Raw genomic sequence first — 25,848 nt, 5'->3', positions numbered from 1 at the left:
TGATTTTTGTTTAATTATTACTACTATTCGAGAACAATGGTTGTCAAACTTTTTTGGTCCAAGTACCCCCTTTTTCTTATTTCTGAATCCAAGTATCCCCTTTGTCCAACCACAACATTTTGCTCAGAATACTATGAAAAAACAACTGTAGAGCATAATGACGGAATGAATCAGTAATAACACACATTTTACAGTATTCCATTTTAAATTAGTGGATTAAAACAGTATTAAGTGCCCTGAGGATGGATTTATTTCTATAGTTTTTATCATTTCCGATGATCTCCTACCTGGTGAGGGACCAAGACTGACCCTTGTATTTTCAGTTCATGTTCTAATAAAGATCATTTTTATCATCATTATGATTATCATTTTTAACTAAAAATAAACATTATAAAACCCCATATTTGTAATGCTTTTATTTGCTAATTTTCCTCTTTCTGTCTCTCTCAAGTACCCCCTGTAGTGCCATCGTGTACCCCCATTTGAGAAACACTGTTCTAGACTATGCAAAGGTACATTTTATGTTATTTTTCAGAGCTTGGGAGAAGAACAGACGCAATTTTTACAATGTTGACCGATTTTGTTGAAATTTTGTTGGTATCGGGTCGGGGGCTAAAATTTCTTTATTCTTCAACTGAAGGTGCAACAGAAAAAGTTTTAAGAACCACTCCTCTAGAACACTCACTTGTGATATTCCCTTTGAAAATGCACTAGTTGGCGCTAGATGACGAGACTAATGTACATAATTTTGGCTAAGCCTCATAACCTAAATCCATCAAAGAACATATGAATTGTGTGGTACTCATCAGAATTAGAAATATTTTTAATCTGGGATTAGACATCCTTGCCATCCAAATCCAAAACAAAATCCCAACAGACAAAAATCCAAACTCCTTATATAAAAAGTGGCCAAAATCCCCAAATCATTTTTCCACTATATATGATATAGTCTGAACTCTAATAGTGATTGTTACATTGTCCATTGGAATGTATTCCTCTCACAGTCCCATCTAAAGGAAACTCGAGAATCTGTCCTCTTACATCCATTAGCTGGAGCACATTATTGGATGAAAGATATGCTGATGTGTAGGCGTGGCTCAGGCACTATTATGCACTATTATATTTCCACTGAGGCCCTGGTCTTTACTGCTGCTGAGTACTGTGCCCCAGTCTGGTGCCGCAGCCCCCATGTAAAAGAACTTGACACTGCCCTCAATGATGCCCTTCGCACGGTCTCTGGATGCTTATGAGCCCCCCCAACCCACCAACTACCTGTCAGAGCTGGAATCGCCTTGGCCGAGGTCAGATGAGAAGGAGCTATGCTGGCTCTTGCTCAGCATAGATGAGTCAATCCCACCTCCTCCACAAGACCATCACGGAGAGACCACAACACAAGAGCCTCAAATCCCGGCGCCCATTTACCATACATGCCCAGGAATTGCTCAGCACTACACCAGCTGACACCAGCAGAGCATCCTTGGTCAAGGCAAGATGGCGGGAACAGTGGAGAGCAATAGAACCATCCAGGCTCCACCACTACATTAAGGACCTCACAGATGTCCCTGGCGAGCACCTACCCCGAAAGCAGTGGACAACCGCCTGAGGACAAGCGTGGGACGTTTCAGAGAATCAATGCAGCCTCGGGATGGGACCTCGTGGACAGTGCCCACTGTGAATGTAGAGACCCCCTACGGACTCTTGACCAGATGCCCCAAACACCAGCCTCCAAATGGCGACTGAGGCTTAATGAACCTGGACGATGAAATGCTGGAATGGCTTGCTGCAACAGAACTGATGATCTGAAGACATACGTAAGAAGAAGAAGGCACTATTATGCCTCGCTCACCTTTGGTGCCACATTTAGATTCAAGATCAACATTTTAATGCATCATTGGAAAAACCTAGATAGAGATTTGGCATTGGAATTATTTTAAATTTACATAAGAGCCACATAGCTCAGTAGTGCATCCATAACACCCTGTAAAATGGGCAATAATTAATAGATTTGGGTTCCCTCGCCTGGAAACTAACAACCTTTCACACAGTGAAAGCATCCACCATACCTCCCTCTTTATGTTTGTGCACAAGAAACTCAAACCTTTGGCCTCTCACTGTAAATAACTCAGGGTGAGGGACAAATGTAATCCATTGCGAGCAGAAACTGTGAAAAGTTGGGTTGAGTTACCAGTAGCACAGAGGCCCTTTCATGCTTACATTCCGTCTCACTAACAGGAGAAATTGTCTGAACTATTCTGGTCGTAGCAAAGGTTTTTTTTTTTTTTTCCTGCTTCAGCGAGTCCTTAATGCGATTTCAACCCTATGTAACCATTTACACACCAACATCAGTGGGTTAAAATCAGAGACGTTAACGTAATACACCAGTATAGCGCTGGTGTGGTAATGCCTTGTTAAAAGGCTGCTAATGGGTTTAACGCCATAAAACCATTAGAGTTGGTTTTTACTATTTACTGGAAATGTGATCAACTTAAGAGTGACTTTTAGACCTTTCACGTAAAAAGATCACTGACTTAGTTTGGCTGATTGTCATGAAGTCACAAGATAAGGAGGTGTTCGCTTTTCATCCATTTATTTTGCTTCATGAAAACCTTTAAAAAGAAATAAAATATTTAAATGAAAATCTATATTTTCTATACTCTGAAAAGAAAGTTTGTTGGCATTTTCACACATTGCATTGTGGGATATGGAGTCTCTTAAATGGATGCAGGGATGTGTTTTTTTCTTCATTCTTAATTTGATTTCTTGCTGTTCTTCACCAGACAAGGAGGAAAGTGATTCTCTTGACAACATGTCAACTTGTCAAAAGTCTGGCAGCAGCATTTTGTACAATCAGGAGTCTGTGTAGGGTCGACTTATTAAAACAAGTGAAAACAGAATAACAATAGTCAATGCAAGATGATATAAACGCGTGTATGACCAGTTCGAGATCTGATTTTGATAACAAATGCCTCACTTTAGAGATATTTCTCAGGTGGTAAAAACTGCTTTTAGTCAGTTGACGACAGTGACCCTCCAAAGACATGGCTTGATCAAACACACCCCAAGGTTTCTGAGGCTGGTTTTCACAGATGAGCCCAGAACGCCAAGGGAGTTCTTGATCAAACGGATCTTTTTTATCAGGAGTGATGATCAGAGTTTCTGTTTTGTTTGAATTTATCTGGAGATAATTTGATGACAACCAGTTTTTGACACAGGATATACAATCTAAGAACTCAGATAAAAAGTGAAACTCTGAGTCATAGAACTGGTGGTTGGGTTTGGTCACATAGTGTACTTGTGTTCAGCATTCTTCCATTCCTGCAGCAGCAGCAGTCGCCTTGAGCACAGCTTCAGCACTGTAGGCAGGACCATAGATCAGAGGAGGACAGCTATGAAGCATCCACCGTTAAAACGTTCCTTTTTCTGCACAAGAACATGGATTATCCTTAGCTTTGATACATGGATTATGCATATAGATCCACTGGGTCCAGAGTGGACACCTCTCTGAGCCGTTGAGAACGTGCACCAGCGTCATTTGACGTCACGTCGCAGGACTACGTCGAAAATTCGGGCCCGGAATTGCAGAACAAAATGCATCACACAGTCTGTTCAAGGCAATAGCGAGGGATGTGTGTGTGCTCATTCTCTTTGGTTTTGAATGCTTCATCATCCGTTAGCATTAAAAGACACATTCAGAAGGTTTCAATCAATTTTGAATATACTAAACGCCTTCCAAAAAGGTTACATGCACGTAATATAAATGAAATGATCATGATTTACTGATGACGCAGGGATTTCTCTCCGATCATCTTGTTATTGTGCGATACAAAGAATTTGCGGAATGCAGGTATGTGAGTGAACTCAGCAAGAGCTGACAGTCAACATTAGATTTATGGGTGGAGATTGTAACCCAGGGCGCTCTGGCAGAAAGAGAGAAGAAGAAGAGAGCAAGGCCTGGGGTCAGTGGGAGAGACAGGAGGAGGACGGAGCAAATGCCATGAAATAAAATGAGGTGTTTGATCTCAGCAGGACGGGTCAGGTCTGACTGGTGCACTGTCTGATCAGAGGTTCAACCTCAAAGAGCAGCCGCACAAAGTCTTCATTATGACTTTTTGAGGATGACAGCAGCAGCTCACGGAGATCAACATTTTACTACTCTTTTCCTATGAAGCATAATAATAATGTATTATCATATACATTGTATTTCTACAGTGAAATGTGTCCCTGAATTTTACCTATCCTGTTGAGGAATAATATATCATTTTGGTAACACTTTACAATTAAAGGTCCCTTAATGAATGTTAGTTAATGCATTATTAAGCATTAATTAACAATTTATTAATATGTTATTAATCATTATAATGTATTACCTAACATTAATAAGCTGACATAAAAATGAATAAACGTATGGGAGCATTACTTAACCATCAGTAATTGCTTTTTAGTTTTTGTCAGGTTGCTAATGTTACATAACACATGACTTTATAAACACCATAAGTAAATGATTACTAGTGATATTATTACATTTTACTAATATGTTAATTAATGCATATTGAGTATGTATACATTAGGGTAAATAATTACATTATGTAACTTATTAATGCTTAATAATGTTTTCATTAACTCTGTGCAGTAAACATTAATAAACTGCTTATTAGGTAATACATTACAATGAATAATAACTTGTGACAATGATTCTCTTCAATGATCACTTGATTTATTTAAGTATTTAGCCTACTGGCCTTTTCAGTGAGAAACAAATCTCTTTGTTTTGGAAAAATAAATCTACCAAACATTTGTTGATTGAACATATAGCAGTAATACAACATATTCATCACCCTGAAACTGTGAAATACAACTCGCTACAACTTTAATGAGAAGGTGGAGGTTGAGAGAATGTTTGGCTGACTTTTAACAGAGTCTTGAATCTTTCTCCACGAAAAGTCTTTGCCACCACGATAGAGCACGTTTGGCTAGCTGCAAAGAAATGTAGCTTTGATCATTTTTGCTCTATTTTAATGATATTGTTTTTCTGTCAACGCCAAAGGGTACGTTTACATTGGCCAATGTGTAATTTGTGGCAATGCATGGAGGCTCCTGTCTGCTGGTTGATTTATATTCTCGTTTCCAATGTTGTCACGCTGTTTTTAATTTTTATTCATGTATGCACTATGACAATTTGCGTACCCCACTTTGGGAACCTAGCAGAGGTGTAAAGAGTACTGATATATCCTGCTCAAGTAGAAGTACTGTTACTTTATTGAAATTTTACTCAAGTACAAGTACAAGTAAGTCAAACATACTGTAAAAAGTAGCTCAATTACATACTATTCAAAGTAAAAAGTTACGAGTAACTTTCACCCCCATGTTTATTTTTGGTAATAAATCTTGCCACGGTTCTCTTGCATACAGTAAACATCTCATGTATAAATTTAAAAATGAAGAGACCAAATCATGCACAACTGGAACTTAATTTATTTTCCACAAAGGCATCTGTATAAAATAAAGGGAGTGGCAATACGGATACCGTATCAATATACCGACATTCTATCTGTACGCAGCGAACTTCAATGGCCAGTGTAGGTCACGTGATAGGTCTGTCATTGGCCAGTTTGGGTCACGTGACTAAGACTAAACCTAACCCTAACCCTAACCCTAAAAATTGTTGTGATATAGGGTTGTAACCTAACCCTAAACCACACGCTACGTACTTGTACTTCTGTATGTTACTGACATGCTTATGCTTACATACTTATGAATTGTTGTGATACTCATATGTAACCTAACGGCAACTGTACAAATAGACACTTTCTAAAATTAAAGGTTTGTCAAAATGAACACCTTTTTTTAAATTCAATTCAAAATAAATACAATTATCAGGCTCTAAGTATGGCTAAATGTATGAACTCTAACAGTGCTATGCCAAATATATCATGTGGGTAACAACATAATTGGTGGAAGCCCCGACCTGAACCTAAGAAAGTGGCGTTGATCAGAGGTGGCACAAATAAGAACATGTGGATTACATTCATTGAAACAGGAATAAAAAATTATCACAAAAATGTATAATTTGCTCAGTCACTGTTGGGTGTAGAAATGTAATGAAATATGTTACTTCGTTTAAAACATACTTAAGTACAAGTAAAATTACGGATTTCTAAATATGCTCAGAAAAGTACAAGTATCCATAAATGCAACTCAATTACAGTAATGTGAGTACTTGTTATCCATTACTTTCACCTCTGGAACCTAGGATATACTGTATGTTCCTTCCATTGAAAACAAAACTACACATAAAACGAAGACAAACCTCACCTGAGTCCACACTCATTGTCCAAAAGTTTCCTTCAGAGAACCTTGGATCTACTTTAAGCTTGTGTTCTATCATCAAAATGTCTCAAATGCATTTCTTATTTTTTTTTTTCTTTCTTCCTTTTAGTCTAATCCATGCTCTTAGAAAATGGAAGCCTCTGAATTAAGCTTCCCTCTTTTCGGTCACAATTGTATGTGACTGTGTCTTCGTCTGGTTTTACCGGTGGATCTTTGATCCTGACAGAGTGAGACACTGTTTGATTCCTGGGGTACTTTGACAGTTTGCCGGCTGGCAAAATGCCCTCCAGTGTCTGAAGTCAGATCAGAGAAGAGAGGCCCTGAAAAGCAGGCGTCCAGCTGGGAGAAGATCAGAAGAGACACCAAACTTTAGCGAGAACCATTGTGAGGTACACAGTGGCTGCTGGCTTGCCTACAACTTCAGTCTTTATGTGTTGTTTTTGCTCTGTGGCAATCCTCTTATTGTCCTTGTAGAACGTTGAATCATGACTCAGTTATAGGTGGAAGTTTAAATTATAAAAACAGAATCTGTCTATCAATAAATCATACACATATCACATAGCCTATTCACTTGGAGAGAGCTGCTTCAAACAGATTTTTCATGCTGATGTTCTAAAAATAGAATAAAGACAAGAAACTAAAATAAAAAAAAATTAAACAATTCTGTTTTCTTTATTACAAATGTGTAAAATGTTATATTTACATTTCTTTGCCTCAATTTAGTTATGTACATTGTATGAAGAAGAGCTTCTCAAATTTCAATCTTTAGAAAGAATAACAGCACCCTCTTGTGGTGCAAAGGCAGAAGTGACCACCAATGTCCTTAAAAAGCATAATTTGACATTTTGGAATTTGTTAAGTTACTCAGACATAATATTTCCACAATTATGACAAGACACATAAAAAGCCACCAAATTAAAACATAAAACAAAAAAATACAAACTATGCATTTTTGCAGTAATTTGCTATCCTTAAACATAATGCTATCCTTATTGTTGTAAGCAGAATTTGTGGTAATATTTGCAATTTAATAACGACCTTGTTGTTTTTGTTTGGTTTTTATCTGAAGGGGCAAAAACATTTTTTATGGTTCTCCGTTCAGTGTTTTCCACCTATTTAGATGAAAACCAGATGCTGGTGTACAACTATTCTTTTTGCGTAGGTTTGGCTTTCAATAAAAAGGCAGCAGGTCAAAAGTAAAACTTTTCTAGTCTTAAGTTCAAATTCACCATCTTTTGATGCAATTAAACCCAAAACAAACCTAAAGTCATTGTTTTTGCTGTTTTTGAAGTCATTGGAGAACACGCAAATGCCTGACATTACTGTAAAGGTAAGACCTGTCAAATATTTAGTTATAGAAGCCAAAATACATCTTTAGTACTTTTTGAAAGCTGCAAACAGAGCAATGACGTTTTGAAATTAAAACGAAATGAAGCTGAAGAACAAATTATTTATACGTTAGACTCATAGAGGAGGAAAATATAGTGGTTGGTTCCTAAAGTTATAGACCAGTTGAAAATCAGTCCTTAAGTCTAGAGTGATAAATGCATCTTCTTTTCTATTTAGAAATGTGGTTGAAAAAACTAGGTACACCCATAATGCACTGGACAGTCAATTACATTCTAAAAAATAAAGCAAGGGGGTAAATTCAACTTAAATAAATATACAATTTCAGTACAAACATTTCAAGTTTGCATCATCTATTTGTTTAACTAAGTAAACAACTTGAATCTCCTATGTCAGAGCTATTCAGCTACGCTTTGCTGTGGGCCATATTGTCGGAAGGCTCTGGTTTGTGGGACGGACATTCCTGGTACAGTTCCTTTCTTAGTGAACTGACGCAAAGCATCACATTTTCCTTGATTGTATTTACACATATGTAGCATAAGAAATGACCAGGTTTCCGCACAGCTTGATGATGAGTTAATGATTTGAATCAGGTGATTAACTCATCATCAAGCTCTGCAGAAGCCTGATCACGATCCTGGTCATTTCAATCAGGTGTGTTGGAAGAGGGAAACATCTAAAACATGCTGGATAGGGGCTCTTGAGGACCAGGATTGGCCACCCCTGGTTTAAATCATGCAAAATAATGTTGAAATTGGTTCTTTATTTTCTTGGCTATCGTTGTTTCTGCCGGCCTGGCTGCACCTTTGGGCCCAGTGAGGTGCTTGAGGTGCTTGGGTTCACAGAAGTGGATTTTGCACAATCATTGGTCAGAGATGCAATGGCATGTCTTGAGCTGTAGGATAAACTCCTCCTGGGCTTAACCTTAGACACGTTGATCTTAAATACCTGTTTTATGTATAACCATTCACTCCTTCCCTCTGCTCACGACCACCACCATTATATTTAAGCTGGGTGCTGTGTCACCCACTTCAATTTCTCCACACTGGTCACCAGACTGGCTGAACTGATTACACAACACAATATGCACAACTATAACATCACATCTCATTTTAAAACAGTCAACTCTTCCCCACCCCTTCCATTTTCCTACCCTGACTCCCTCTTCCCTGTTCCCTTCCCCCTCACCTAGGTGTAACACTGCCCTCTCTTTTTATATCCTCCCTATAATGAAGTGTTTCTTACCCTTCCTTAGGAAGGGCTGGTGATGGTCACAATTATGCAATAAAATAAATACATTTATTAAATTGCAATAACATTACTTTTGTTGCAGTGGTTCCAATTTTCAATTTATAAGGTGAAAAGAAATACTAACAAAGAAAAATAAAAAAAGTTAAAACAAAAAAAAAAAGAAAAAAAGACAATAAATAAATAAATAATACGTTTAAAAAAGAATAAAAATGTTTCTCAATGGCCCTTATCCTTTTCCGTAATACAATGACTATATTAGCACAATAATAATAATTATTAAATATTAAATAAAAATTGAATAGGAATCATCAGGAATAAATATCAGTGGAAATATGCATGTGAACATTTGATGATAATGTCTAATTGTTTTTGGTAATAAAATATAACCTCGCAACACAGTCATATAGGTTTGTTTAAATCATGCAAAATAATTTTGAAAGTCTTTTTTTTTTCCTTGAAAAATTACAAGGTGGTAAGAAACACAAACATAAATATAGGCATAACTAAAAAAAATGACTGGAAAAAAGTAATAACCCATTTATGTTTTTTCCAGTGGCCCTTATCCTCTTCCGTAATACACTGACTAAATTAACACAAGAATAATAATTAAATATGAAATAAAAACATTTTTTTAACAGGAATAAATAAAATTGTTTTTGGTAATAAAATATAACAATAGTGGGACGTTTAGTTGTCTGCCTATAGCACTATTCCCCTTTTAACACTTGTCTATTGCCTGTCTCTGTTGCTGTTGCTTGTATGTAAAAAAGAAATAAGATCAGATTGTGTCTAATAATAAACAAGGGCAGTGACGTCCCTCCCAAAATACATGGCAAGACATCAATAATCAAGCGACGATCGAGCTCTACTTAAAGCTCTTGCTCCTGATCCTGTTCCTGATCGTGTCTGTCTGAGGAAAAAGGCTCCGTGTCTTCACTGAAGAAATGACAACAACTGTAAAACTGCTAAATGGGATGTACATGCCCATACTGGGACTGGGAACATGGAAGGTAAGACATAATATTGCACTCCGTGTTTGTTAATTCTACTTTGCTAGCTGACATACGTGCACAAAGCTGCAGGTTCGAGTTATGCGTCACGTGCACACCGTCAGTATCAAGTGTTTACAGCAGGTTAAAGCTTTATAACTCGGGGTTTGTGTGTTTAATGGAGAGTTTCATGTGTTGGCGGCCAGTCTCCCACTGGTAAGGTGAGAGAGGCGGTGAAAGCAGCCATCACAGCGGGATACAGACACATCGATGGAGCGTTTATTTACCAGAACGAGGTGGAGGTTGGTGAAGGAGTGAATGCTATGATCAACGATGGAGTGGTGAAGAGAGAGGATCTATTCATCGTCAGCAAAGTGAGTCCCATACTTAAACTGTTACACTTTAGAACCTTTTTTTTTATTTTATTTTTTGCATTGGTGGCAAAAGTACTAGTCTTCAGTACTCAAGTGAGAGTATACGTATTGTGAAAACATGTCTATTCGTACGTTTAAGGAAGTACAAGTACGTAGAGTTAGGGTTGAGTTACGTATGGATATCACAACAATTCATAAATACGTAGCATGTCAGTAACATACAGTACAAGTACGTAGCGTCTTAGTCACGTGACCTAAGCTGGGCAACGAGGAGCGCTACGTACGGATAGAATGTCAATATATTGATACAGCTACCGTATGAATAGCCACTGCCAATTAAATGACTGGTAAAAGTTTTTAAGTTGCTCCCTTGAGTAAAAGTTTTAAAAAAAGTAGATTCTACAAACTGTAATTACGTAAAAAAAAAAAAAAAGAAGTAAAACAAGTGCAAGTTGATTTTAACATTTTTAAGACCTTTAAAATGTTAACCATAACACTAAGTTCAAACTACCAACATTTTGTGTCTTTTTACGTGGCGTCGTCTCGGGATGTCGCGAAACAACTTTTTCACTTCCGATCCAATACCGATATTGCAGCCTTGAGTATTGGCTGATACTGCTATGGATCCGATACGATGACAGCACGAATCATACATACTTTTATTGCTTATTTTGTAGTGTGGAACGTTTGAAAATGCTTGATCAAGTGATGTCACTCAAACCGACAACAATAATCAGCAACAGTAGGTATGAGAAAAACTGACCCATTTATTATTAACCAGTTGGTTACTTGCATTTTAACCTTCAACATAATAGTTACAGTATTATACAATTGAATAAGATCAATAAAAAAAAAAAAAATTATTATATTGGTTATGATATCGGAGATTTTAAATGCAGTCCGATAAAATGCTATTCATTTTCTGGCTGATATCGTACCGATATCCAATATCATTATTGGATTGGGACGTCCCTAGTGACTTCATCTTCAAAGGTCTTGAAAGTAACAAGCTAATTTTTCAAATGTAAGGAGTAGAAAGTGCAGATATTTGTTAGAAAAAGTAAGAAGTAAAAACAAAAAGTCGCCAAAAAATAAATATTCAAGTAAAGTACAGATGCCTGAAAAAACTACTTAAGTACAGTGACAAAGTATTTGTACTTTGTTACTTGTAACCTCTGTTTTTTTTTTTGTCATGTTATCCTCATCAGTTGACCTGTTCTTTTTTGTTTTTAAAGCTGTGGTGCACTTCCCATGCAAAATCCATGGTCAGACAAGCATGTGAGAAAACTCTGAGTGACCTCAAGCTGGACTACCTGGACCTCTACCTGGTGCACTGGCCTATGGGCTTAAAGGTTCTGCTTTTTCCATGTCTCTCCTGATTCAGTAACCTTTATCCCAGCAACTGTCTTCAAACCATACATCACTGCAGCTTATGCTTTGGCTAGAAATTAGAGCTTAAGCGATATGAGACTTTAAAGACCGATGCAGATAATGGGTTTTTAAAAAACAATTCTAATAAAATCCACAATATGATTTTAGACAGAGTAGTAGAAAACTACTAAATTAAAGTAGGGTCATTTCAACAAATGTTCAGGATATCCAATGCCGTCCTTATGTTCATTCCATTTTCAGCTGAAATGTGGTATAGTCATACAGCTCCACCTATTCTCTCAGAATATAGAAAAAGATCTGCTATTCATCTTATCTGGCAGAAGAAAAATAAGGACCCATGAAAACCGAAACATACCCCCCTCACTAAATTGAAAACTATTTATCCAATCAAGCTAAAAACATACAGTGTGCTTATTGAATAATCACAGAACAATTGGTAAAAAATTCAGAATTTTTTTAGATCGAAGTGCGTGGGCCATTTGTGAAACTAGTGCAGTGCCCGTAGGAATTATTTATTGCTATAGAAAAGTGGCAGGTTAAGTAGCTTTTTCATGGATGGACAAATGAGGTTGTTTGAAGGTGGGATGTCACTCACCCTCTCCCTCTGAGCTCTGCCAATAACGAGTGATCTCTGATCCAAAGGTGCGCTGCTGCCACCTACATGTCACCAGTTGGTCACTACATCATGGTACAAGTTAGATATTCACTGGAGCGCTTCGTCACACTCTCCTAGCAACCCCAGCCGAAAAAACACAATTAACGTTTTTAGACGTCTTTGGCAGTCAACGTTACTAAACGAATTTACGTTTATAGACGTGAATGGCTCTCAATGAGTTAATATGGGAGAGCATTTTTTTAATTATCTAATGTTTTATTTTTTGTGTCCACCAGCACACAAAATGCAAATAAAACCATCCAGTCGTTTGTTTGTGGTCTGCGCAAGTCTTATAACACAGAGAAAATTGCCCCGTTTCAAATTTTCTACATTTGTGATATCACACATGAAATTGGGGATCTGTGTTGCCAGATCAGATCTTAGAACAGCCCAAACACGAACAACGAATCTGGCAACACTGTGTTTGTGACACAATGCAACACAGCGGTTCGGACTATCACCTTGCATGGACTATTCTTGTAATCTCTACTTGAAATGATGACAATAAAGCAACGTAGCAGCTCCGGTAAGTGTGTTTGCTGTTGAAGCTGCTGTTGCTGCATGGCGCACACATTTCATAAAACTGTTTTTCTGACTCACAATCACAATAGCCGCATAAATAGCCATGTGTTTTACTGTAATGCGCATTCACAACAACAAGAGTGTGTGAATAGGAAAAGAATGTCACTAGTGATCAACTGTGTGGAGTTCGCATCTATAGACACGCCGACTCAAACAGCCTGGTTTTAGAATTGGTCAGAAAGTCATTTTTCAGACGGCTAAAACTCCAGAAAACAGGCGGTTTTGGGAAAATAAACTTCAAATACTATGTTGTAGGGGTTCTTAGAACAAATGGAGATGGGTGAATAATAGAAAATATGTCCCTTTAATTTTGGTGGAAGTTGGTCTGTTGTACACCCTTGAACCAAGCAGCAGCCATGTTAAAACTCTCAGGTCAATCTTAGCCTGATTTGCAGAGATATTTGAGAAACAGATAAACACACAGACATAGGTTTCTTGCTTTATACATAAATAGATAGATAACATGGAACAACCCTGTAAGAATTGTAAGGTATGGAAGCCTGTTTCCACCATTTAAAAAAAAAAAAAAAAATCCCCAAAAATAGAAGTAAAATAATCACAATACATTTGATCATGATTATGAGATACTAAGTGACATGAGATAGTATCTCATAATTATGACTTAAGAAGTTTAAATTTTTATTTTACTATTCCTAGTTTGGTTTTTGTTTACTGGCGGAAATGGGCTTCCGTAGTAAAGCCACTGATAAATAGGAAAAGGCATATTGTGTTACAGGATATTCAAATTGCTCCAATTACAAATGGTAAACATGGATAAATTAAAAAAGGCCAAACGTCACTGTAAACAATTAATTAACTAATGCACTTCTCCTAGTGTTGACATTTTGTAATCATTATGGCCGATTCGAAAGTGGCAACTTATAATGCAGAAATCAGAGTGACACAGTTTCCATGCAGAAAAAAAACTTCATACTTAAATATTACATGTTCTTTTTTTTCACTCATTTATTCACTTATAATCCCCAAAGTAGCTTAAAAGCTGTTTATTTGTGGGTTGTGTTTAGGCTGGAGAGGAGCACCTTCCTCTGGATGCTGCTGGAGAGGCCATCAGTGACGGAACGCACATTCTGGAAACCTGGGAGGTAAGATTGACATCAAACGTAGGATTTAAGCAGGTGGAAACACAGGAGCTGTGTATTAGCGCACGTACTTCGACAGTGTGTGAGCATCTTCATGGCTTATGGATTTGCAGTGTCATTTTCATTAGAAAATGAGCTTTAAATCTGAGGTTCAATACAGGTAAGAACAAATTTTGTGTGTTTTGGTGTCATTTTGTTGATTTGTCGCTAATTTAGTGTTTTTTGGAGTCATTTTATTTTTTATATCATTGTTTTCATTATGTCTATTTTTGCAGTAGTCTTTTATGTTTTTGGAGTCAGTTTGTGTATTTTTATTGTCCTGTCATGAATCTGTTCTTAAAAAGCAATAGAATAACCTTAGAAATCCAGAGTCCAGACCCCTTAGCTTACCTCGGATGCAAAAACTCATATGTCCGCCAGCAGGTTGCGCTATATCCAAGGTCAACGAGTTTTGGCTTATAACTCCCACATCGTATGCCTCACATTCAAAAACCTAGCCACAGATTCCCTGAATAGCACTGAATCAGCTGGGCTGGGCCACGCCCATTTCTGCCTTCAGTTTTGTGGCGAAAAACCTACTTTTTTGAAATTCTTTTTGGGGTTTTGTCCAATCAGCGTGAAACTTGGCATGTAGAGTCTTGGACCTGATCTAAAGTTGAGTAAAGAATTTTGTTTGGTCAGAAAATGCGCAAAGTATTACCAAGTACATTTTCTAACTCGCTATAAAAACGCCAACTGTTGCATATCTTGATTAAAATAAATGCTAACGACACCAAATCTGAGATCCATGGTTGGTGTGTGACTGTGAGGTTATGAGCCAAATTTGAATATTGTAGGCCACTTGGGAGAACTGCATGGTTATAAACTTTATAACCATGTGTTCCCTATATTGCTTTTTGTAAGTCACTACATATCAAAAACGTTCTTTTTCAAACTCCTCCTTGGGGTTTTGTCCAGTCAGCATGAAACTTGTCACGTAGGTAGGGTTGGGAGGTGGATGTTGGCTGGGGTCGGTGGCGGGGTGCGCTGGGTCTTCAACTCCTTGGGGATTTCTCGGATGTGTATGTGGGGTGCGGTGGCTGCCTCTCGGCCTGGGATCTTGGGGGCGTCTGGGGGATGGTTGGCCGTGGGGGGGTGGCCTGGGGCTTCTTGGCCCCTGCTCTTTTTGCTGGCCTGGCTGCATCTTCAGGCTTGGGGCGGCACTTGGGTTTGCAGTAGCGGTTTTTGCACATACATTGGTCTACGATGCACCGGCATGCCTTGGACTGTGAGATAAAACTCAAACTGGGCTTAACCTTAGAAACATTGATCCCAAATACCTGTTATAGGTATTGCCATTCACTCCTTCCCTCTGTCCACAGCAACCGCCATTATACCTAAGCTTCACACTTGTCACCAGTCTGGCTTGATTACACAACACAATAATCAGAATCAAATGTTTTAATGGCCAAGTACAGTTTTTAGGACAGTACAAGGAATTTGTCTTGGTAGTCAGTGCGCGAAACAAAGAAACAAGCCAGCAACAATAATAATAATGATAAATATAAAGGATGAGGGATAAATAAAGGATAGATGGAGAATATAGGATATATATATATACACAGTGCAGCAGATAATGTCTTCATGGAGGTGGTGATCGGGTTGAGGGGTTCAGTGGGTGACTGGGGGTGTGTTCATGTGGATGGTGGCAGAGGGAAAGAAGCTGTTATTGTGTCTGGAGGTTCTGGTCCTGATGGACCGAAACCTCCTTCCATAAGGGACAGATTGAAACGGTTTATGACCGGGGTGGGAGGGGTCCGCCACAATCTTTCCTGCACACCTCAGAATCCTGGAGGCGTACAGGTCCTGGAGGGAGGGCAGATTGCAGCCGATGATCTTCTCTGCGGAGTGGATGATACACTGCAGTCTGGCCTTGTCCTTGGCCGTAGCTGCAGCGTACCAGATGGTGATGAAGGAGCAGAGGATGGACTGGATGATGGAGCTGTAGAAGTTCAACATCATCTTTGTTGGCAGACTGAACTTCTTCAGCTGCCGCAGAAAGTACATCTTCTGCTGAGCTTTTTTGATGAGGTAGATGATGTTCAGCTCTCACTTGAGGTCCTGGGTGATGATGGTCCCCAGGAAGCAGAAGTACTCCAGAGCTCACTGTAGAGTCTCCCAGGGTGAGGGGGGGGGTGGGTTCTTCCTGAAGTCTGCTATCATCTCCACTGTCTTTAAAGCATTGAGCTCCAGGTTGTTCTGGTTGCACCAGGACACCAGTCGGTCTGTCTCCCACCTGTAGTCCGTCTCTTTTCCATCAGAGATGAGACCGATGATGGTCGTGTCGTCTGCAAACTTCAGGAGTTTGACCGACTGGTGAGAGGAGCAGCAGCTGTTGGTGTACAGTGAGAAGAGCAGAGGAGAAAGAACACAGCCCTGAGGAGAACCAGTGCTGATGGTCTGAGGAGCAGAGATGGTTTTTCCCAGCTTCACATGCTGCTTCCTGTCAGACAGGAAGTCTGTGATCCATCTGCAGGTGGAGTCTGGCACGTTCAGCTGGGGAAGCTTGTCCTGAAGGAGAGCTGGTATTATTGTATTAAAAGCAGAGCTGAAGTCCACAAACAGGATCCTGTCGTAGGAGCCTCGGGAGTCCAGGTGCTGGAGGATGAAGTGGAGAGCCAGGTTTACAGCATCGTCTACAGACCGGTTGGATCTGTAGGCGAACTGTAAGGGGTCCAGGTGGGAGTGTCCTTGATGTGGGAGAGCATGAGGCATTCAAAGGACTTCATGACCACAGATAATAATAAGCACAACATGCACAACTACAATTTCACATCTCACTTTCACTTTAAAATAATTAACCCTTTCCCACCTTTCCATTTCCTACCTTGAGTTTCTCCTCCTTTTTCCCGAGGTACTAGTCTGAGCACTGTATCTCAATTTGTGGCCAAGTTATTGGCACAAATCAGAGGCACTTTAAATGGTGACAAGTGTGTGCTGACTCCAATTAAACATGAGTTTGAATGTGATTGGTTAAATCCAAACACAGCCCCGTCCCCAGTTATAAGAGGGTGTGCACACTTTTGCAACCTTATTCTCTCAGTTTTTTATTATTACTTCACCTCACTGAAAGGTTTCAGTTTGTTTTTCAATTGCATTGTACAGGTTATAGGTTGATAATTAAAGGTGGAAAAAGTTGTGAAATTATTTGTCTTGGTGTCATTTTTTTTACTTTTTTTTTTTTTTTTTTTAAGCCCAGTATGAGTTTTATCCCACATCCCAAGGCGTGCCAGTGCATCGTATACCAGTATATGTGCATAGAACCACTACCGCAAACCCAGGAACTGCCCCGGGCCCGCAGATGCAGCCAGGCCAGCAGAAAGAGTGGGGGCCAGGGAGCCCCAGGCCACCCCCCCCATGGCCGAGCAACCCCCCACACGCCCCGAAGATCCCAGGCTGAGAGGCAGCCACCGCCCCCTACACACACATCCGAGGAAGCCCCAAGCAGCCGAGCACCCAGTGCATCCCGCCACCGACCCCAACCCCCAACCCCAAGGCCCCCCGCCAGCATCCCACCCACCCGCACCCAATCCCCGAGGGGAGGGCCCAGAGAGCCCCCCGCCCGAGACCCCAGCAGCGGAGCCAAGGCCCACGCCCAGCAGATGGCCAGAGCCGCGCCGAACAGGCAGCCAGCGGGCACTTGCCAGCGGGCCCAGAGCCAGCAGGGATCAGACCCCAGGCCAGAAGGATCCGGAACGGGAGCAACGCCCCCAGGGACAGCGACCACGCCTATAGTCGCCGAGGGCACCAAGGGGATGCTGCAAGTTCCCCCGCCGGCCCCCAGGCACACCGACCAGGCCCCCCAGAGTGCGCCAGATCGCCTTTCCTTGATGCTGCCCGCGCGATGAGTCCTAGAAAGAAAGCCCCCCCACCACCAAAGGGCCCAGTCACACCGCAGAGCCCGGCTCGCAGAGCGCCGCACCCACAGGCATGGTAGGGCACGGCCCGCACCACCCGCCCCAGAAGACCCCCGCCAAGACCGGCCAGGCCCGCTGGACCCCAAGGGCACCACCGCAGGACAGTGAACCCCCAAGGGCGAGCCCCCCCACCCCAGGCCACAACCCAGCAAGACCGCACAGCCCCAGGCGATGCAAGAACAGCAGCCCAGGCCCCGCCCCCCACCAGACAGCACAAGCCACGAGGCAATGACCCCCCCCCCCCCCCCCCCCGGCGCAAGGGCAACCGGCGGCCGTCACCGCAGGAGCGAGGTACCCCAACGGCACACAACCGATGCGGAGCAGCAGCCCCCCGCCAAAGGCGCAGAAGCCACCCACCAGCCCGCAGATAGCAGGACAGACCTACCAAGCGGCCGATACCGACCTCAACCACCGGAACAGCTCGAGCCGCCCCCCAGCAAAGAGCACCATCCCGGAGTGCCAACAAACCCCGGCGTAGAGGCCAGCACCCCCCAGCGCGCCCACCCCCCACCTCGGCGTGGCAGGCCACCCCAGAGACTCACCACCCACGCCTGGGAGTGAGTGATGTGAAGTGCCCATGTAGGAGGCCTGTCTGGTAGGAACCCGGCCTATCCGCATGGCGGGCCACTAGAGAGGGTAGATGGTGCAGACAGGCACGCGGCACTGCGGGCCCCAGGGACGCGCCGAGCAGCACAACCGGAGACCCTCCGAACCATGCTGGCCATACGGAGCATGGCGGGACCCCCCCCCCAGGCGGAACTAGGCACCAGCCACATCACCCGACGAGAGAGGACGCCACCAACCACCCAGGCAGGGCCACCCCGCCAGCCACAGACCGACAGGCAGCCGAACCCATGCACCCCCAGCCAGGCACCGCAACCCCACACCAACGTCGCCAGCAGAGCACCCCCCTCCCATGGAGGCCACCCCCAATCACCCACGCTCCGACATGAGACACCCCCGATGCCCGCACAGCCCAGTGTCATTTTTTTTTTTACATCACAAAAACCTGGCATTTGAACAGGGGTGTGTAGACTTTTTATGTCCACTGTATGTCATCTCATAGGGGCAGTGTCAAGAAACTGCAGTCAACCTTTTTAGAGCCAAGATATCAAGGTCGCATCAAAAAACAAAATTTTCCATATCTATACGAATATTTATCGTACAAGATGCTTACAATTCTGAACGGCTCAACTCAAGTGGAGTATTTTATTTCATTGGACCGAAACCTACCAGTAAAAAGATCGATAGAGGTCAAGGTTCTTGATGTCACCAAAAAGAAAAAAACTTTTTTCCCTATAACTTGGCCACAAATTGAGATACAGTGCTCAGACTGGTACCCTTGAACAACATTTCCTTTCAATGTGTTACCTTGACATTTGTTCAAGGTCACCAGCATTAGGAACGTAACAGTTGGTATAAGTAGTACATTAATGGGATTGGTACGTTAGTGGGATTAGTACTAGGGATGAGTGAGTACAGCTGTATCTGTACTCGGAGTGGGTGGGGCCTAACCCGAAAGTGGGCGAAATTTAACCCTTGGTGGGCTGGGTTATTTCGAAATGGGCAGGGCTTTAACCGGTATGTTATTTTAAGCATGCAATTGTTATGGGTTGATCAGAAATTGTTATATATAATGCTGATTATAAAACTATTTACAGGACAGCATCAGCATTGAGCTTCAGATCAATGGTTTTGATCACGATAGCAAACAAACTATTTACAGAACAAGTTTTGCTACAATGAATACAACACTTGCAGTTAGGAAGTAAAATGTAATGAACAAGTGTTTTCATACTCAACATAACTTTCTTTTCTTAACTTTTATTTTTTTATAATCGGTGTGATTTTTAAAAAATTCTTTTTAGTATTTTAGTTGAGTAATACTAAGTATGCAATTTTGAACACAGCCACTTCCCCACATCTGCGCTTAGCTTAAGATATGATGAGAAACTAAATTTAATGATTAATGAAGTGTCTATAATGAATATATAAATAGATAAATGAGCTAAACACTGACCGCCCCCCAACCAAACAGAAACCAAGTGTATTGATAAGTACAGTATGAAGGCGATCTGTATGAAGCAGCAGCATCTATTTGTTCTTCTGCTCTTGTTTTCTCAGGGGATGGAAGAACTGGTGGACACTGGTTTGGTCAAATCAATCGGCATCTCCAACTTCAACAAGTCTCAGATAGAATCCATCCTCAACAAACCTGGTCTCAAACACAAACCTGTTAACAACCAGGTAAACGGATGCGTATTTTCCTACATATCCAACACTGAATCCAACCTCATTCAAGCTTTCAAGCCGGTGGTTCTTTAAAGATCAAGAGACAGTAATGACATTATCTGTGTTGTTTACTCAAAATGGAGCCAAAGTAGTTTCCCCTCTAGGCGAGTCTGTGGAGCCTGTTTCTGTTCTTTTCCAGAACAATTCTTCACCATCAATGTCCTGCTTTGTTTACATTGGTTTACTATTGATTGAAGTCTGTGATATTCATCAGAATGAGCTCCTCAAGGTTCAAAATCTGACTATAGTGTAAAGAGTACTGTTACTTGATTGAAATTATATTCATGTACAAGTAAGGCATAGATAGAATAGTACTCAAAGTAAAAGTTACTAGTTACTTTCACCCCCATGTTTATTTTTGCTAATAGATTTTACCACGGTTCCCTTGCATATAGTAAACATCGCATGTATAAACTTAAAAAGGAAGAGACTAAATCTTGCACAATTGGAACTTCATTTATTTTCCACAAAGGCATCTGTATAAAATAAAAAGGTTTGTCAAAATGTAGAATAATTTTCAAAATAAAAAAACACAAATTCAATTCTGAATAAAAATAAATCAAAGTATTTATACATTTATAAACTCTAAAACTGTGCCATGCCAAATGAACCATGTGGGTAACAATCTTTATCTCCTGACATAAGAGAGATGTTGAGACAATATTAATCTATTACATGGAAGTTAAGTAAAACTTCAAAGGAACCATCAAAGGCTATCAGCAGAACTCCTCTGAGGAAGACTGGCAGTTGACAGTTGAAACATGTCGGGATATAAAAATTTTCCTGAAAAACCTCATCTGAATAAACAAAACCTCAGCTTACTCAGTAACGATTTGGTCTAGAAATGTCATGAATTACTTTAGTTTTAAATAGTAATTTACTTTTAAAATGTACTTACCGGTAAATACAAGTAAAATTACTGATTTAGAAATGAAATATACTAAAAAAAAAAAGTACACGTACCTATAAAAGCAACTCAAATACAGTAACGTGAGTACGTGTAATCAGTTACTGTCACCTCCACTGTGGTGTTACAAGAAAAAAAAGACATTTAATCCAGACAGTTGGTTGACTTTTTTGTTTCTGACAAATACAAGCATACTATCCAACTGTGTGCTTACTGTTGAGGTTCACACACCCACATGTCCATTCTTGCTCCTGTCTTTGATCCACTGCCATTGAATAGCTTTTCATGCATGAAAGCTTCTCTTCATATTTTTTGGGGAGTGTGTGTGTTGCAAAGGTGAAAACTGTCGACTCACAGGTTGATTTATACTGGTGGTTTGTTTGATCAATCAGGTGGAGTGCCACCCGTACAACACCCAGGACAAACTGATCGACTTCTGCCATTCTAAAGGCATCACAGTGACGGCTTACAGCCCGCTGGGCTCCCCTGACAGGCCATGGTTGGTGCATTAGTGCTTGTGACTTTAGTTCCCTTTAAAGATGTTCCTGATACATCTTTAGTCACGGGTTTATCTTTATGTAATAATGGCCGATGAAGCGGTCATGGATGAACCAAACTGAGCTTTTCTAGTTTCTAACACAGACCTCTAAAACAAAGATTGTGTGTTCCTCTCAGGGCTTCTAGTGATGACCCCTCCCTCCTCGAAGAGCCTCAGATTAAATCCATTGCTGAGAAGTACAAGAAGTCATCGGCTCAGGTACGACAGAGACAATTCCTTTTTTTGTTTATTAGTAATGATGCAGGCAGACACGGAACACTGATATACTGTAGATACTCCCATTGCATTGTTTTATCATCTCATTTACACTGAAGAGTTGTTTGCTCTATGGACACGGCTTTATTTCACTCGTATCTATGCACAAACGTGAAAACCTATAAGCGAACGGCAAAAATGTCGATCGATTGGAGCGCCAACTTCTTCCCGAGTCTACCGGCTCGGACAGTGTCTGCTGTTAGTGTCTGTGTGTGTGTTTGTATGTGTGTGCGTGCATGTTGAAAGAGTCCCATAGCGGAGCGATGCACTCCCGTTTACTTTCACTTTCACAGCGGACACTTCTGTCTATTTCAGGACACAGAATCATGTGTGTGCACCCCACCTCCACTGTCCACCTGTGAATATGGACTAATATTTATTTTGCCACGGCATACAGCTTTTACTTGATCTGCTCCTGTCGCATACACTCTCTTACTCCGCACATGGTGGAGTGACGACTAGGGTATTCATTTGCAGGTAAAGGGACACACACACAAGATAATCACCCCTGCACTAAGAAATGTTAAATTTAAATAAATAGTTTTATTTGTACAAATGTATGTCTTATTAGATTCTACCTTAACCGCCACATTGGTGCAAACATTATTTATCAATTTATCATTTGCATGTCCCATAGAATTAAACGAGGAAAATTACACAGGTTATTTTACTTTGCACCGACAAATATACCCATTTATAACACTACAGAGTATGTACACCTCTTTGTACATCCAACCTTCAAACACATACTCATTTGGCTATAATAGACAACTCTACTTAAGCTCCCACATGAATACATACTTCCGATGGGCACTGTACTAGTATTAATAATGCATTAAATTTATATAGCCACGGTCACCCCATGCTAGGTAATTGTTATTGCTAATGCTAAGTTAATGTTAATGCTAGCTAAATCTAATACTATGATATTTTTATGGTAATATGTTAAGGTTAATGCTAGCTAATATAAATGGTAATGCAAATGAATGCTAGTACTAGCTAATGCTAAGCTAACGCAGTGGGACGTGGGCCAACACCTGTATTCTCACTCTCATTTTCTTTAGGAAATGCAAATATTCTAGTTGTTGATTGGATACCCATTAGCTTCCACTGTGGAAGTTGCTAATTTTCCTGGGATCCATTAAAAAAAATAAAGTACATGTAAAAAAAATGAAAGACAGTTATAGCAGAACTAAGTAACTTGCACTTAGCGCACCCTCTAAAGTTCCCTTTTGTTTATGTCACTGTTGTAAACACTTGGCATCCCCCGAGGCAGCAGCTCCTCCCTCCAGACGGGCGAGGCTTCCTAAACGTACCGGGGCAAAATTAAAGCGGTTACCTTCTTGAATCCTACATTCTGATTGAACTCATCCTAAGTTGACCATTTATACCATAAAGGCGGCGCTTTTTTTGACAGGGGAGACAACTGGTTGATCACTTCCCTTGTCACCCTGCTGCGCAGACACACACACACACACACACACACCCAAACAATTGTTCCCTGGTAATGATGCCACTTTTTACAATGAAGTGATGGAGTGACAAAAAACCACCACTGTGTTCAAGCGACTCATCACGGGCGATTGAAGTGACAGCAGTCGCGTTTGGTGTGACAGCACAATACACACTAAGTGTGTATTGTGCTGTCACATACTGTTGTAAAGCAGTATGTGTTGTAACGAGAACAGAGCTGCGCAACTTGTACTGGTCCGGAGGCAGGGAAAATTGCAAGTGTGGTTTTCTGGCCAGAGACAGCAGGGATGGATGAAAGACCCCCCAATCACCCCATAAACACTTGTAGTACCTCTGAGGGTAATACGAGAAGGATTCATTAAGGTGAAAAAGTTACTTATTTCTGCTTTAAAAATGTACAGAAACATTACATAAAAAGGTACATCAAGACACATTTTCATTACATCAACAAATAAATAAAAAATACATGGTATATATACACTAAGTTTGGTAAAAACAAATATGACTAAAAAGCATTTTTTAATATGCGTAGAGTTGACATGAATTTCAGGTCCCCAGGCAATTTGTTCCAAGTGAAAATCTCGAGAGAAAAAAAGAAAGAAATTTGTAAATAGTTGGTATTAGGATGATTGGGGCATATGAAGCATCTCTGCTGTTTCTTTCTAACCTTCGTGCTCCTCTGACAGGTTCTTATTCGCTTCCAAATCCAAAGAAACATCATCACCATCCCCAAGTCCATCACCCCTCAGCGGATCCAGGAGAACTTCCAGGTAACAAGAATAGTTTTTTTTTTTTTTTTTTCACCCCTCGTTTTCATCATTTTAGTCTCTTTGTGTTGGGTATAAAAGCTGAGTGTCTCATTCAGGTGTTTGACTTTGAACTAACTGATGAGGAAATGAAGAGCTTGAAGCAGTTTAACAGAAGCTACCGCTTTTGCCCATTTCAATGGTAGGAATAACTTTAAATATCAGATAATGTTTGAGATCCTGATACAGTGGCCTAAAAAACCAAAAAAAACATTTAATCATGTTTTATTTTTTTCTCTGTTTCATTTCTTGTCTTTCTCCTCTTTTCAGGGCAAAAAATCACAAGGACTATCCATTCAATGATGAATACTGAAACAGAGTATCCTAGTGGTGATGCCGAAAAATATATCATGAAACATGTTACATTGTTTTTCCTCAAATCAGACTTGGCTTTCTCATGTGATTCATGTACCAATACTTGCTTTCACTTCCTACAATAAAGTCCTGTGCACAACCAACTTCTGCAGTGTGTTCATGTGCTTCATAGGCCGTCAGATGAGTAAGAACTCTGTTGTTTCTTTCTCACTCTAATCATGTGAGGTTTGGGGATTTTTTTGACATAATTTATTTTTCCTGTGTATGGAGAGCGAGCCACATCAAACTGGGTTTATCCATAAACTCTGGATCAACATACCTCGCGATGGGAAACTCTGGGTATTCAATTCCATTACAGCTGGTATGAAGTGGGTCAATCAACCCGATAGTCAGCGCGATAAAAAAGCCATCATAAACTGACCGAGGTCAGTCGCTGCACGCCTTCTTCCCAGTTACGCACTGTGGGTGGAGCAGCCACCACTCTTGGCCCCGCCCCTCCTATAAAAACTGACTGCAGTCTGTGGTGAGTAGCATAGGCAGAGTTTGAGATTCTTACCGGGGGGAGAAGAAAAAATAGAATAAATATTGTATAAAGACCGTTAAGAGATTTGCGCCAACTATAATGTGTGTAACATATACAATAATGCGAAAACGATTAGTAACATATTTAAAAATGTTGACTACAAAAAACTGCATCGACATCCTTTAATGTTGTAAATTCATGATAAAATCAGGCTTTTTAGTTAAGCATGACACAGTCAAAGAACTCGAGACAAGGCACGTGGGAAGGGTTGGGTGGGAGGTTGGCTGGGGGAGGGGGTCGGGAGGGAAGAACAACAAGATTCCAGCTGTTTGGGGACATGGGCGTGCTGCCAATGGGCGCTGCTACCACGCCTCTATGCAACGCGGATGGGAGGGGGGGCGGGAAGATGGTCGACGAGGGCATTTGAAATTGAAGACCTGTAGCTGCGTTACTGACAACTGCCAGATGACGTGTGGCAACAGTTCAGCGTCACAGTTCCAGGTGGTTCGTTATAACTGAAGACATCATCACTGTAGAGCTAGGACTGATGGCATCATCACTGAGTCTGTCTACTCAGGAGGTGGGGGTGGGGTGTACCAAGCAGCAGCCATGTTAAAAGTCTCAGCTCTATCATCACTGTAGAGCTCGGACTGATGACATCATCACTGAGTCTGTCTACTCAGGAGGTGGGACATAGGGCGTCCAAACGAATCTAACATTGCACACCATTGAAACAAGCAGCAGC

General features: G+C 40.9%; 1 protein-coding gene across 1 annotated transcript; it reads left to right on the top strand.

The window, feature by feature from the left end:
• Positions 1-9,761: 9,761 nt before the first annotated feature.
• LOC114465449 (aldose reductase-like) lies at positions 9,762-24,724 on the top strand. The gene is made up of 10 exons (XM_028450467.1): positions 9,762-9,935; positions 10,121-10,288; positions 11,524-11,640; positions 13,943-14,020; positions 20,098-20,220; positions 21,565-21,671; positions 21,848-21,929; positions 24,146-24,229; positions 24,325-24,407; positions 24,536-24,724. The coding sequence occupies exons 1-10, from the start codon at positions 9,870-9,872 to the stop codon at positions 24,576-24,578; spliced, it is 951 nt and encodes a 316-aa protein (XP_028306268.1). The 5' UTR covers positions 9,762-9,869; the 3' UTR covers positions 24,579-24,724.
• Positions 24,725-25,848: the final 1,124 nt, after the last annotated feature.

Source organism: Gouania willdenowi, chromosome 6 (genome assembly GCF_900634775.1).
Source record: "Gouania willdenowi chromosome 6, fGouWil2.1, whole genome shotgun sequence".
Lineage (NCBI taxonomy): Eukaryota > Metazoa > Chordata > Actinopteri > Blenniiformes > Gobiesocidae > Gouania > Gouania willdenowi.
The sequence above is the reverse complement of the archived record's forward strand: the minus strand, read 5'-3'. Positions and strand labels throughout refer to the sequence as shown.

Excerpts from the sequence above, each read along its gene's own strand:
- LOC114465449 (XM_028450467.1), top strand. The coding sequence starts at position 9,870 with ATGACAACAACTGTAAAACTGCTAAATGGGATGTACATGCCCATACTG. Across the intron at positions 11,641-13,942 it reads ACTGGCCTATGGGCTTAAAG|GCTGGAGAGGAGCACCTTCC; the intron begins GTTCTGCTTTTT and ends GGTTGTGTTTAG. Across the intron at positions 21,930-24,145 it reads ACAAGAAGTCATCGGCTCAG|GTTCTTATTCGCTTCCAAAT; the intron begins GTACGACAGAGA and ends CTCCTCTGACAG.